General features: G+C 35.0%; 3 protein-coding genes and 1 pseudogene across 14 annotated transcripts; all 4 read left to right on the top strand.

Annotated features, from left to right (window-relative positions):
* The first annotated feature begins 379 nt into the window (after positions 1 to 379).
* On the top strand, positions 380 to 5180 carry LOC111318113 (uncharacterized). 2 transcript variants are annotated; one of them, XM_089754564.1, is made up of 3 exons: positions 427 to 3147; positions 3890 to 4059; positions 4879 to 5180. In XM_089754564.1, exon 1 carries the CDS (start codon positions 538 to 540, stop codon positions 2869 to 2871), a length of 2334 nt encoding a protein of 777 aa, XP_089610690.1. In that variant the 5' UTR covers positions 427 to 537; the 3' UTR covers positions 2872 to 3147; positions 3890 to 4059; positions 4879 to 5180. The 2 variants fall into 2 exon arrangements, with proteins under 2 accessions (XP_022776506.2, XP_089610690.1); XM_022920771.2 differs by lacking the exon at positions 3890 to 4059 and having other exon boundaries at positions 380 to 3147.
* Positions 5181 to 5481: 301 nt separating this feature from the next.
* On the top strand, positions 5482 to 11646 carry LOC111318114 (uncharacterized protein At2g02148). 10 transcript variants are annotated; one of them, XM_089754597.1, is made up of 9 exons: positions 5482 to 5800; positions 5985 to 6366; positions 6907 to 7254; positions 7352 to 7510; positions 8775 to 8898; positions 9375 to 9539; positions 10157 to 10319; positions 10407 to 10664; positions 11389 to 11646. In XM_089754597.1, the coding sequence occupies exons 2-4, from the start codon at positions 6219 to 6221 to the stop codon at positions 7414 to 7416; spliced, it is 561 nt and encodes a 186-aa protein (XP_089610723.1). In that variant the 5' UTR covers positions 5482 to 5800; positions 5985 to 6218; the 3' UTR covers positions 7417 to 7510; positions 8775 to 8898; positions 9375 to 9539; positions 10157 to 10319; positions 10407 to 10664; positions 11389 to 11646. The 10 variants fall into 10 exon arrangements, with proteins under 10 accessions (XP_089610723.1, XP_089610698.1, XP_089610713.1 ...); XM_089754572.1 differs by lacking the exon at positions 10157 to 10319; XM_089754587.1 differs by lacking the exon at positions 10157 to 10319 and having other exon boundaries at positions 9420 to 9539.
* LOC149520175 (uncharacterized protein At2g02148-like) lies at positions 7467 to 11529 on the top strand. Its single transcript, XM_089754040.1, has 6 exons — positions 7467 to 7510; positions 8052 to 8116; positions 8792 to 8898; positions 9375 to 9440; positions 10407 to 10664; positions 11389 to 11529. Exons 1-6 carry the CDS (start codon positions 7467 to 7469, stop codon positions 11527 to 11529), a joined length of 681 nt encoding a protein of 226 aa, XP_089610166.1.
* A 419-nt stretch (positions 11647 to 12065) lies between the features above and the next one.
* On the top strand, positions 12066 to 13695 carry LOC111318115 (protein SLOW GREEN 1, chloroplastic pseudogene; annotated as a pseudogene). The gene has a single exon (XR_016333740.1). The product of XR_016333740.1 is annotated as a protein SLOW GREEN 1, chloroplastic pseudogene (transcript).
* The last annotated feature ends 206 nt before the right edge of the window (positions 13696 to 13901 follow it).

The raw sequence follows: 13901 nt of genomic DNA on the forward strand, positions 1-13901 counted from the left end.
TTTGTTATTTTAGTTAACTTTTGGATTAAACATTAATGAATATTATATGTGAGGTCACCGGTCACGTAATCTTAAATATTTTTGATGAGCAGACAACCAGGCAATAAATAAAGTTGAAAAAAATGATGGGTCAATAATTGCTTGTGTACGTTATTTTGTTTGGTATGAAATTCCATGCAATAATTTTTTCTTCTTGAAAAATTATTTAAATTGTGTAAACAAAATACTTTGAAAAATATTTTCTTAAATTTTTTTTTTCAAAAAATTAAGCAAAACAAAAAGATTTAACGATTAAGGTATACTAAATAAATTTTGTTTGGGTTGGAGTGGGCTGAATCGCCGAGACACTGAAAGCCCAAAATCTCTTCAGCAGCTGGCCACGGCCTACAGCCTACAGTCAATCACCCATAAACCTAGAACTTCTGCTCTGCTACACTGTTAAACCCTAAACAAAACCAAGTAAACCTCATTTCTTAGTTTCCCGTTCTCACACAACAATATACAAATTTGTTCAAAGATGCAATCTCAGCTTCGACAATGAGGCTAATCTCAACAACTCTATGTTTCTTCACCAAAATGTTTCTATCCCTCAGCAGTCTCTTCCACATCAACCGCAGAATACCTGTCAGAGTAAGCCACCCCTTTTCTCTCTTTCAAAACGCTCATCACCTCACCTTTTCTCCTCCATCCAATGACTCTCTTATTGTCTGCCCTTTTATTTTATTCACTAGTTTCTTCTACGTGATCAAGTTCCCTTATGGGACCAAGTCTAAGAGTAATACCAACGTTTTTTTAGATGATTTCAATAGGGAGTCCATGTGTAAAATCATTCGACAAGACGCATGGAATGATCCAAAGATTGCAACTTCGATTAATTCAAGCTTGGCACCTATTTGGGTATCTAAGATTTTGGTTGGTTTGAAACAGGACCCTCAACTGGCATTGAAATTCTTCAAATGGGCGAAAACCCAGAAAGGGTTTAGCCCTACAAGTGAATCTTATTGTATATTGGTGCACGTTTTGTTTCATGGTAGAATGTATTTTGATGCTACTGCTGTTCTTAGGGAATTCATTTTGTCAAGGCGGGGGGTAGTGTTGCCAGGTTGCGATCCTTTTGATGTTCTGTGGTCTACAAGGAATGTTTGTGGATATGGGTTTGGGGTGTTTGATAGTTTGTTTAGTGTGTTGGTTGATTTGGGAATGTTTGAGGAGGCTAGCCAATGTTTTTCAAAAATGAAGAGGTATAGAGTTTTGCCTAAAGTTCGTTCTTGTAATGCTCTTTTACATAGGCTTTCCCAGTCAGGGAGGAGGGACCGATCTAGGAGGTTTTTGGAGGAAATGGTTGGGGCTGGCATTGCTCCATCAGTATTCACATATAATATAGTGATAGATCATATGTGCAAAGAAGGGGAACTGGACACTGCAAGAATGTTATTTGGACAAATGAAACAGATTGGCGTCACACCGGATATTGTCACATATAACTCCCTAATCGATGGATATGGAAAGGTGGGATTATTGGATGAAGTGCTTTTCTTATTTGAAGAGATGAAGAATGTAGCGTGTGAGCCTGATGTAATTACATACAATGCCTTAATAAACTGCTTTTGTAAATTTCAGAGGATGCTTCAGGCTTTTGAGTTTTTTCGTGAAATGAGGAATAAGGGGTTGAAACCAAATGTTGTTACTTATAGCACATTAATTGATGCTTTTTGCAAGGAAGGGATGATGCAACAAGGGGTTAAATTCTTAGTTGATATGAGGCGGCTTGGTCTTTTACCCAATGAGATCACTTATACTTCTTTAATTGATGCAAATTGTAAAGCTGGCAATCTAACCGAAGCATTGAAGCTGGCTAATGAGATGTTGCAGGCAAATATTGACTTGAACATTGTTACATATACAACTATAATCGATGGTCTTTGTGAAGCAGGGCGAACAAAGGAAGCAGAGGAAATTTTTAGGGCAATGCTGAAAGCTGGATTAACACCTAATGTGCAAATTTATACTGCCCTTGCTCATGGCTATATGAAAGTTAAGAAGATGGAGTATGCCTTGAATCTTTTGAAAGAAATGAAGGAGAAAAGCATTAAACCTGACCTGTTGTTTTATGGAACTGTTATTTGGGGACTATGCTATCAGGATAAGATAGAAGAAACTAAACTTGTCTTGGGTGAAATGAAGGAATCTGGACTGAGTCCAAATCCTGTCATATACACTACAGTCATGGATTCTTATTTTAAGGCAGGAAAAACCACTGAGGCACTGAATCTACTAGAAGAAATGTGGGACCTGGGTATTGAAGTTACAGTTGTGACTTTTTGTGTATTGGTTGATGGCTTGTGCAAAACAGGACTGGTTCTAGAGGCAATTAATTATTTCAATAGAATGCTGGAGTTCAATTTGCAACCTAATGTCGCAGTTTATACGGTATTGATTGATGGCCTCTGTAAGAATAATTTCATTGAAGCAGCCAAAAATATGTTTGATGAAATGCTAAGCAAAAATTTGGTTCCAGATAAAACTGCTTACACTGCTTTGATAGATGGAAATTTAAAACGTGGAAATTTTCAAGAAGCTTTGAATCTGTTGAACAAAATGATTGAAATGGGCATGGAGCTTGATTTGCCAGCTTACACTTCCCTGGTTTGGGGGTTTTGCCAATGTGGTCAGTTACAGCAAGCAAGAAAATTTCTGGATGAGATGATAAGCAAGCATATCCTTCCTGATGAGATTCTTTGCATTGGTGTATTAAGGAAGTACTATGAGCTAGGACATGTTGTTGAAGCCATTGAGTTGCAAAATGAAATGGCTAAGAGGGGTTTAATTACTAGCCTCATCCATCATGCTGTTCCAAGTGTACAAACGTAAGGTCTAATTGTTTGGTCATTCATAATTTGTTCAATCTGTGTAGAAAACTTGAATCAGTGGACAGGGATGTACCATAATAAAGAATAGGAACCTGAGGCATTCCTTGTTGTGAGAATGCAAACATATTTGAGCAGGTTTGCTGATAAAGAATCCTTCCAGAGTCATTCTTTAGTGATGCAAAACCTGCGACCAGAAGATGTTTCCTTTTGGAGTCAAATCAGCTTTTGGTGCACCATGCTTACCCAGATCAAATCTTCCATACATTGATGGTGTCTGGTGAGTGATGGTCACAAATGAAAATTTTGGTTTCTTCAATATGTTGAAACATTGGGAAATGTGGATCTTGTCTATGCATAGTTTTTATAAGATGAAATCACAGTATAAGACCGTCTAGAAAAAAAATGACAAAACTAGATTTGTTTCACATACGCTTGCATATTGCTTTTATTTCTTATATTATGATGAAATATTAAAAGTGATGGGGTTTATCCTTACTTGGACGGGTTAAAAGGTTCTAATATTTAAAAGCAACTAAACATTTCAAAGAATTAAAAACAGCTGTAAATTGTGGCCACTTGACAATAGATCCTCTCCTGGTGATTTGGATTTTTGATCTTGATATATATGCTTAAGGCTGTTTACCTTCAGGCTCCAACAGTTGTTTTGCACCAATAAACTGCCATAGTTATTGACATTCTTTGTTTCTTTTTCTTTATGAGCACACATCTATGTGACAAAGCTCTCTGTTAGGGTTAGTTCTTCAAAATAAAACCTGTATGTATTAATAAACTATTCAGCACTGCTCAAGGTCTGAATGCTAACTACTGATTTCTTGTCACCATAAGAGACTTTCTCTGTGTCACTTTAGCTGGTTCTAATAAAACATTCTTGAGGAGACTGTCCCCAAATCCTTTCTTGCTGCCTCTAACAAAATGTGCCGTAGGTTATTCAAAGGACAAAAAATGTGCTTTACTATACAGCACATGTCTATTCAATAGTGTTTCCTTTGTCTTAATAGGTTTCAAGCGTGAAGGCTGACATGGAAGTCGGATGACTTCAGCTGAGAAGTAGGTTTTGACAAAGGAAGAATTAAATACTTTACAAGCTTTCGTTGACGGCTATGCTTCTTTAGGTGATAGGCATCTTTGCTCTGACAAAGACCGTATTTTCACGCCACTGAATGAGAGGGTAAACAATTATCTTTTACCGTTGTTTGCCAATGCTTCTGGGTTTTTACTTATAGTGTGGTTATATGACGGTCAACAAATACAATAATGTCCATGGTTACAATGTGCACTCTCCTGGTAGAGAGCTCCTAGTCTGAGTTTACACCTATGCCACAGGAAGAACCTTTTCTGAAATTTTCTTTTAGCTTATGTTGAACTGTAAGTAATTTAATTAGAGTTTGTTGTTCAAGAATCCCAATGTGCCTTTCATCATCAATTAAGACATCTTTTTTCTAAATTAGCTGTCAGAGTTGCTTTTCAATTAATCTGTATTGTGCTAGCTGCGAATGGTTTCATTTTATTAAGTTTTTGTTGACATTTATCATTTAGGTCAAGCAAAGCTTCATTTGCAGTCAGCATAAAGTCTTGTACTCTGATTGTCAGTGCCCATAAAGAGGTTTAGAGCAGATGATACTGTTTTCTTTATCAAGTAAATTTTCTCTATTTTATGTGGGGAAAAAGTGCCACAAAACTGTTAGTTGGTTTCTTTTTGGTTTTCAATTCCATGTTTATCGATGAATCAATTTTTTCGGTTATATGTCAAAATTCTTCAATGCTAGTGATACATTGATATCGGTCTTATGGGTATTTTATTGATTAGATTTTCTTTTATCTTCATCCAAGTTTGTAGCAGACAGCTTTAACTTTTGAGTTTGATTGCCTTTTTTTTTCCTGGAGGATTCCCCCAAAGTGATATTTCTAATTAATAACTATTACTTGTATTAATACCAACTTTCTGTGTTCTAACCAATTATTAAAACTGATGTATCTTTTTTTTCAGGAACGAACGATTTATCCTTCGTAGAAACTGAAATTTTCCATGCATAATTACTCTGATTTGCTCCAGGATTATGTGCATTGAAGACAACAGAGATAGTGAAGCAGAAAGCCGCACAGACAGTGGTCGATACCGCGTCAGGTTTCTGGGGCCGCTGCATCTTGGAGCCATTTGAACATGTTAAAACACCAAATATGATTTTATCAAAAGTTTGAGTAGTTTGCAAAATTCTTTTGAATTTTATTCTTTTCACAGATATGTCAAACCACTTTTTAAGTAGATTTTATAATTTAAAATATTATAAAGTGATATGATATGAATAAAAAATATAAAAGTGATATAATTTAAAATTTTTACGAAAATTATATGTATTTAACAGAATAAAAAAATTTTATATTTCATATTTTTATTTTGATATAAATTAAGATATGTAATTTTTATATAAAATAAAATATAAATATACAAATTATTAATATTTTATATAATATAAATATACGAAATATCAAATCTAATTTTGAGTTTTAAATGAAATATTTTATTCTAATGTTTCAGGTTTCAAACCTAATATCTTTTTAAAAATTATATTTCAATATTAAGTGTGTGGAATTCTCGTTTCAAAGAATTAAAAATTTCAATTTCTGAAAAAAATTCACATTTGAAATTAATTGACGATTTCTTTTCATGTATGTCAATTTGGGTTTTTATAATTTAATTATGTATTTTACGAGTAATAAACTAGTAGTATATGAGAAAAAATTTGGCTTTGAAGAAATGAAAAAAAAAAAAAAAAGGTGTTTAATGACAATATATACCGAAACGACTTCGTCGAGAGCTAAATGTCCAAAGTAGTTTATAAAAGAAAAAGGAGTCAAAACCTAATGGTTTGGGAAGAGGTGTGGACAATAGAGTGAGGTTTGGGTTTCAGGTATGGTTTCAGGCTTGGTTTTTTCTTCAGTTTTGTTCTGTAAATAGCCGTTAAAGCCAAAGTTTGGCCTTCCCTCCCTCCCCTCCGCGCAGTCAAACCAATATAAAAGAAAAACCCAAAGCTTGCTACAACCATGGCTTCTCCTCTAAGACTCTCTCTTTCTCTTTGTCTTTCTCTTTCGCAGCCAAAAACAGCGACGCGAAAGAAGAAATTGCTGAATTAAAAGGATGGGGAGTAAGCTTCCAGTCCAACACTAGACTAATTCCTTTGTAGCCGCTTCTCTTCACGATCTCAACACCGTTGATTCTCGCCCTTCTGAAATCGACGCCATTGATGCTGCTGATGCCTTGGATCACCATGATAACGATCACCACGATTCCACTACTGTTGTCCGTGCACGATTTTTTTTCTAATTTTTATGAAGATTTGTTTGTTCCAGCAGTGTATGCGTATATCTTATAAAAATTCTTTGCCAATTCACGGCGTTCGAGCGGAGGATGAGGATCGGTCTAGCTTAGACAATAGCGACTCTTCCAGAGGAGCTTTCAGTATTTTGACAATTGAAGGTAAAAAAGAAACCTGATTTAATTGTTGAGGCTTTATTTTTTGGTTTTATTTATTTTTACAAGGCCGTATAGGCTATTTTTTGTCATTGATTTTGTTGTGCTTTTTTTTATTTGTTTTTTTTCTTCCTGAAAAAAATTTGTTATAGATAAAGGCAAATGACTAAAGTGCAGTAGTAATTCTAACATAATTGTTCTATATAAAAGTAAAATCATGATTATTTATTTGAAATTAAGTTTTTATAATTTAATTCTTTAATAGTATAATTGTTTCTACCTTTCAAATTTATCATAAAATTCTGTGAATGGGAATTTACACCTTTTCCAAAAATTGCTACAAATAAAGGCAAAAGAGTAAAATGCAATAGTAGTTCCAACATAATTGTTCTATATAAAAGTAAAATCAAGATTATTTATTTGAAATTAAGTTTTTATAATTTAATTCTTTAATAGTATTATTGCTTCTAACTTTGAAATTTATTATAAAATTCTGTGAATGGGAATTGACACTTTTTCCAAAATTGAACTTTTCTTAAACCACAGATGTTTTGCCTATTGAATCAGCAAGGGCCAGAATTTTGCAAATCATAGTGGATCATTTTATTAATGACCATGTGATTGAAGTGGTTGATAATGAGTTACCTGCTGACTACAATGCTCAGTCAGGACAAGACAAACTCAGTAAGGGAAAGACAAGAGATGTACAATATGAAGGCGATCATAGGTTCGCTTTGCCCTTAATGTATGTTGCTAATTTGTATGAAACTTTAGTTAATGATGTAAACTTGAGGCTTGCTTACTTGAATGGCATTCGCGATAAGACTATTGGGTTAGTCCTTGAAGCTGCAGGTGGTTTGTACAGAAGATTGGCAACAAATTTTCCTAAAAAAGGTAGTATTCTCTTTTCCTCAACATTATGAGGATAATAAGCATTACGTCTTATTACATTTTCTTGAAAATGTAATGTGGCTCCTTTAATTGATTATAGGTTTTATATATAAAAGAAGAGAACTTACAACTTCCCTTGAAACAAGGACAGGTTTCCAGAATTAGTTATACAAGAAGAAAACCGAGTTCGTTTAGTGGTAGTCAGTGGTTTGGATATGGTTGAGAGGCCAAATAATGTGCCTATTGAAGATGCTGAGTGGTAAGTTCTTCCTTTGGGATTTTATTTCTTTGCACCATTGCATGTGATTTTCTGTCCTGGTCTTTTAGCGGTGTGGCTCTTTTTTTGACTAGTTTATCAGTGCCCAGTGTCTACTATTTCTTATTCATTTGGCTAATTGATCCTTCCTAAGGAACACTAGCATACTTTTTAGAGGGGTTCCATAAGAATCAATCTATTGCTTTCGGTGTAATCAAAATTCAAAGTTAGCTGGATTTCTTATGACATGAGTCATTTGGGTGTATCTCTTTTTCCTTTTATTTAGCTGATTAAGGTGGCGATTTATCTTAATACAGGTGAGAGCCCCTCTATTCTGCACTACCGGCATTAGTGCGAGTGACTAATTATGTTGATTATGGGCCTGCTAGCTTTTGGTTGAATATCTAGATCTTCTAGGTGTTATGTGCCACTTTGTTTGCTTATTCCTTGGATATGTTGTTATGTTTATGCATAGTTTCTTTCTAATTCACCATTTTCCCCGTTCCTTTCCCATCATAGGCTTTTATATTTTGCTTTGCTGCAGTTCTGCTATGTTGTTGTTATATTCTCAATTGCATGAGGGAAGCGATCATGTTGTTTGCTTGTTCTGTTTGCACCTGGCAATATACTAATTATCTTTATACATGGTTTTATTTTCATTCACCACTGTTTCCCTTCCTTTTACATCAAGGCTTTTACCTTTTAGCTTTGCTGGAGAATTCTTATTTTTATGTTGTTTTTGATATCTAACCACCTTGTTTGCTTGTTCTGTTGGGACCTGGCTGCTAAATTATCTTAATGTGTGGTTCTGTTTCATGCACCATTCTTTCCCTTTCCTAGCCGTTAGAGGCTATAACTTTTGCTTTTTTGCAGTATTGCCTTGTTGCTATTTTTAGAACTTGATTATATGAGGGAAGTTGTTGACTTTTTTGCCGTTATAAGCATTGTGTGTTTCTTTATTTTCTCTTTAGACCTTATTTTCTTAGAAACAAGGTAGTTTTTCCTATTTGGAGAAATAGTTATTTCTTTCCATGCATTATAGTGTGTTTTTTTACAATTGATTAACTACTGTCAAGTGACAATATTTAGACTTTGAGGATTTTGAGAGACATTTTTTTATTCTTAAGGCTACTGAGGATTGAACCTTGGTTTCTGGAATTAAAGGTCCAACACTCCACCAATAAACTGTATTGACTGTCGGCAATTTTGAGAGGCATTTTTTTTCAACATGCTTTCCTCTCTCTAATTAGGTTTCTATTTGCTGAAGGTTTAGATGACTAACAGGTTGGAATGAGGTTGCTATCTCTGCTCGAGACTATAAGTTTTATTCTCCAAGGCATAAGTGTAGGCATGTTCCATCAAACACAGTACCCAACATCCCTTCTTTGCCTGTAAGCTCTATACCTCTTTTCCAACTTGATTCTCTGTATCTTTGAACAATAAGGTCTAGTTGAATGTTTTCTTGAAAACTAATTTCCAATTTGCCTTAGAATTCATTAGCATTTCTGAGTGTAGATCAATATTATGAAGTAGGACATAAAACTGCCTTTTTTTGGGTGTATGAGATCGTCAAGGATTGAACCTGGTTATTATTAGGACTAAGAGTTCAGCATTCTACCAACAGACCACATGGCTGTTGGTGACATAAAACCACTTAATACTAATATAATACATATGATGTTAAGGTTTTTTTCCCTCTCTCCATCAATCATTCTAAGTTAAATTTCTCCTTCTTTCCGCCACGATGGATTGCTTCAGAAGATTGTGTATGAAATATAATAAAGAACTAAACATATTGTTGCTATAAACCTTACCAACTAAAGTTGAATGCGAAGATATAATTTTGTAATCTTTTATATGTTTGCAGACATTCTCCATCACTGATAGTTCTTCTCCAATTTCTAATGCTCAGGGGTTTCACATTGTCATTGAAGTAAGAGCTCCCCTGTGAAATGAGTATATGCTATTTGCTGATAGAGTTGTTTGTGCTGGAGTTCCCTTGTAACTGCATAAACTATATCATGAAAAGAAGGTATGTGCGTGTGTTTTTAAAAGAATCCTTAGTTTTGCCTGCTTCCAATGACTGAGCTGTTGAAATGGAGGGCAATTTAAAGCTGTTGATGGCAACTGGTTTCAGTATTAAAGTTGAGAATGAGAAGTAAATAGATAAAAAATTCTATATACAACTTATTTTCTTTTTCCTGTTTTTGAAAATAGATAAGCCCTTTTTATTCCACTTGCTTAAGTAAATCAAGAAAGTTGTTCAAAGTGAAATTTGGAAGAGAAGGATAAAAAGCCCAAAGCAGGTCTTTTTCCTCTTATGTTCACTTTTTATTCTTTAGCAGGAGAAGCTTCATGACTGGAGCCTCTTACAAATTCTAGAAGTTCTAAAGGGTAAAACATTGAGGAAAATAAAAATGATCTATTTAGGCTTTCTATTAGTCTTTTATTTTCTTTGCATTTAGACATTCAATTTGATGGAGAATTATTTTTTAATGTTAAATATCATAATCAGTTTATGAGTGCTAGCATCAGAAAAAAAAGTTTGTTTGCTAGTTAAATTGGGCATCACATGTTCTAATGTATTGAGCTAGTATTCAAAGATCAAAATGACTAGGGGATAGCATTATTTTGGACAAATGTTTGCAGGAAGTTGAACTTAGTCATTCTAAGCAACCGTTTAATGAAGAATTTGTTTGGAATATGGATTCTGAATCTTTCCAAGGATTCTAACATTGGACAAGAAGTGTGATTGCAAGTTAATTCCAAACATCCTATTTTAGTGTGTTAACCTCCTGTAAATATGCTCAAGGTGACTTGGGGACAACTATTTTAAACAGTATATTTGCAGCAAGTTGTATTTGTATCTGATTTTGCTAAACTGTTGCAATTATTGCAGAATCAGCAGCAGACTCCTTCCAAGCATCATATACCACCAATGTCTCATCAGCACCAATTTCATCCTATTCACCAGAACCATCATCAACCAGTTCACCAAAATCAACATGCAGCTCATTTCCCCCCGAATCATCAATGTGGGCAACCATCACACTTACCTGAAATTAATCATGCTCACCAGTCACCAACCCTGTCTCAACATATAGCTTGCTTACAACCCCTAACAGCAGGTCATGTTGGAGCACGCTTGCATGTTATGGTGAGGGTGTTTTTATATGTATTTAAGTCTCTTCCTTTGCATGACTCATGTTTCAGTGGCTATCCTATGGTTCTAATTTCTTACGTAAATCATTTCATCTTGCTGCTCTAGCACACACTATAAGTGATGACTTTAGGGGAGAATGGAAGAAATGTCCATGTTGCTAACATTCTAATTCTGGAAATTTATTTCTATTTAAGTTTGTATCAGAACAATAAGAAATACCTTATAGGTGATTTTGGTTTAGTACTCTAAAATTCTTAATGGGAATCTGGCACAATGATAGATGGAACTTCCATTAGTACGACTTATGATAATATCATTATTCTTATGAGTGCTAAACAAAGATGCGATGTTCCTAACATCATCAGCAACCTGCTTTATCTGGCCAAGACATTTTGGGAGCTCATAATTGCAGTTGATTTTCATGATTTTGGGAGCTCAATACCAATACAGTATGAGAGTGGCCCATTGTCATGTCTATATTTGGAAAATTCTTTTTAGGAATGAATGTGTCTGGATGAGGCGTATGATAATCATAGAACTCTATTGTCATGTCTGATCTTTTTTTTATGAATACTATGTGCTCCATGTTTGCACTGTGTTGATTGTGTTTTGTAATTTACATGCTTTAATTTGTCAGTGTAAAAGCATAATAGGAATATTTATGCTTTTGTTAATGTAAAAGTCATTACTGACCTCCTGTGAAATGCTTACATTTCAGCCTATAAGTCCAGCAAAATTCTGTGATGAAGGTGGGGCACCTTATCGAAGGGAAACATCCAAGTTCTGCTCAGGATGTGGCATAAAGATGGTTAGGGATATGATGCGGTTCGTTCTTCGTGAATACCCAAAGTCTTGGTGATATTCTTTATTATACTGTCTGATGTTGAATTTTGGTTGTTTCCATATATCATTCAGTCATGTAACCAAGTAGTGTTTCCCCATTTCTTTTTTATAATAATATAGGTTTGGCTTTTCATTTTTTTTATTTATAAAAAACATCGTTAGTTTATGATTAGAGAAAAAAATTATATATACTAAAATTTGAATTTAAATATATTAAATGTTATTATTTAAAAATAATTATATAAATAAATTAAATTAAATTTTAATTTTTTTTATCCATCACTTTCGATGCACCTTCTATCACATCACCATTCAAATATGTAAAATTCATAACTACTGATTGAGTCTTGCACATATAAATAGTGATGACAATTTTAGAGTTAAACCAGGTGCTAAACGTTCTGTAACTTATCTGGTACATAATTGTAGCAGCATGGCCTTGTTAATGTAAGTTTATCTTGGACCAACATCCATCTCCTCCATGGCTCCATCCCTGGAGCTGAAAGTGGCCCAGCTCTAGGTTCTGTTTTTTGATCTTGAATGTGAAGAATTACATTTTAAAAAGAAAAATGATAAAATAATAGTACTAGAGAAGAAACGGCGTCGGCATGGGGTGCATTACACAAGCTGCCAAGTGTCCGGAGTCTGCCACAAAATCCCACTTACCTAGCTTGTAGCTGCAGGCTGCGGGCGTCCCACTCCCACTACCTTTCTCAAATTCTTTACCTTACTTAAATTAATTCGAACTCCCCAGTCAAAATTACAGGTGTCTGGTCAGAAAGAAGGAAACGCCCTCTTTGTCTCAGTCTCCACTCTCTTACCAACCCACCTTGTTTTCTTCAGCCTTGAAAATCACTATCCCACCAAAAAAAACCCTAAAAACCTTAGCCATGAATCCCACACTAGCCACATTATCATCACCATCCCCCTATTTCCTTCCTCTCAAATCATTTTCTTCTTCCTCTTCTTCTTCTTCTTCTTCATTTCTCACTTTTCCTTTCAACAAACCTCTCAGTCTTAGGGCTTCTTCAGCAAATCATGATTCCATTCCCATTTCTAAACATAACAACAATAACCAACTCCTCACTCAAAAGCTCCAATCCTTTGCCAAAACAGCTATTTTACTTGGTGCCACCACTATGATGATTGGGAAGTTCTCCCAATTTCCTGCCAAAGCTGACTCCCCACCAACAGTCACTGAACAAACAACTGCCATTCTCGAAGAAGAAGAAGAGCAACAGGAAGAAAAAACTCAAAACCCAAAACAAACTTCCCCACTTTCAGAGTTTCTGGAATCTAATTACGAAGCCATTGAGGCATTAAAGTCCCTTTTACAACAGAAGCTCGAAAACGGCGAAGACGAAGAAGCTCTTACTATCTTGAATCGTTTGGTTTCTTCTCAACCACAGGTAACTGATTGGAAATTCTTGTTAATAAGGTTGTTAAGTAAAATGGGTCAAACGGAGAATGCACGTAAAATGTTCGATGAAATTCTTCAATCAAATCCGCTCTCTTTCGAGGCTTTGTTTGAGAATGCTTTGTTAATGGACCGTTGTGGGGAAGGAGAAGTCGTGATCAAGAGGTTAGAAGAGGCTTTAGCTATTGCCCAAGACGAGAAGAAAGTCCAAGAAGCAAGAGATGTTCGACTGATAATGGCGCAGATAAAGTTCTTGCAAAAGAACGTTGAGGAAGCTTTGAGGAGTTACCAAGAATTGGCCAAAGAAGATCCAAGTGATTTTAGGCCGTATTTTTGTCAAGGGATGATATATAGTTTGCTTGATAGGAAAGCTGAAGCTAAAGAACAGTTTGCAAAGTATAGGGAGCTTTCACCAAAGAAGTTTGAGGTGGAAGGGTATTTGGGGACATCTTTATCATGAATGAAATTGTTTGGGACCAATGAGGAGAATTGAGTTTTGGGTGCTTTCCAAAATTTTCTGGCATTCAGGTGGTATACAATTCTTGGAGTTAATCCTATGCCTTTTACTAAGTTTTGTTGATTAATGTTTTATTAGGCCTTTAAACGTTATTGAAAATGGTATAAGTGATGTTGAAACTTCGATGTAAGTTTCAGAGGATAGTTAGAGAAATAAGGAGATGGGAGTTTTTGCTGTTTCAGGAATGAGTTGCTTAATGACAATTTTTGGCTTCAATAATATGCTCAACTTGATGGGCTTACGTACTATTACTTCGTGTTTTTTTCTATTTAGTTGGATCATTTTTTTTATCATGGTTGCAGTTTTGTTTAGGATGATGTTATAAACGATGCATGTGAATGCGAGGGACATTGGTTTTTCATATCACGTTCTTCAATGCGGAAAGGTATGTAATCTATTCAACATATAACTGAATTACCGGAAGCTTCTTACTTTTGATTAGCAATAGAATTGA

Source organism: Durio zibethinus, chromosome 2 (genome assembly GCF_047325235.1).
Source record: "Durio zibethinus cultivar Kanyao isolate XHJ-2024 chromosome 2, ASM4732523v1, whole genome shotgun sequence".
NCBI lineage: Eukaryota > Viridiplantae > Streptophyta > Magnoliopsida > Malvales > Malvaceae > Durio > Durio zibethinus.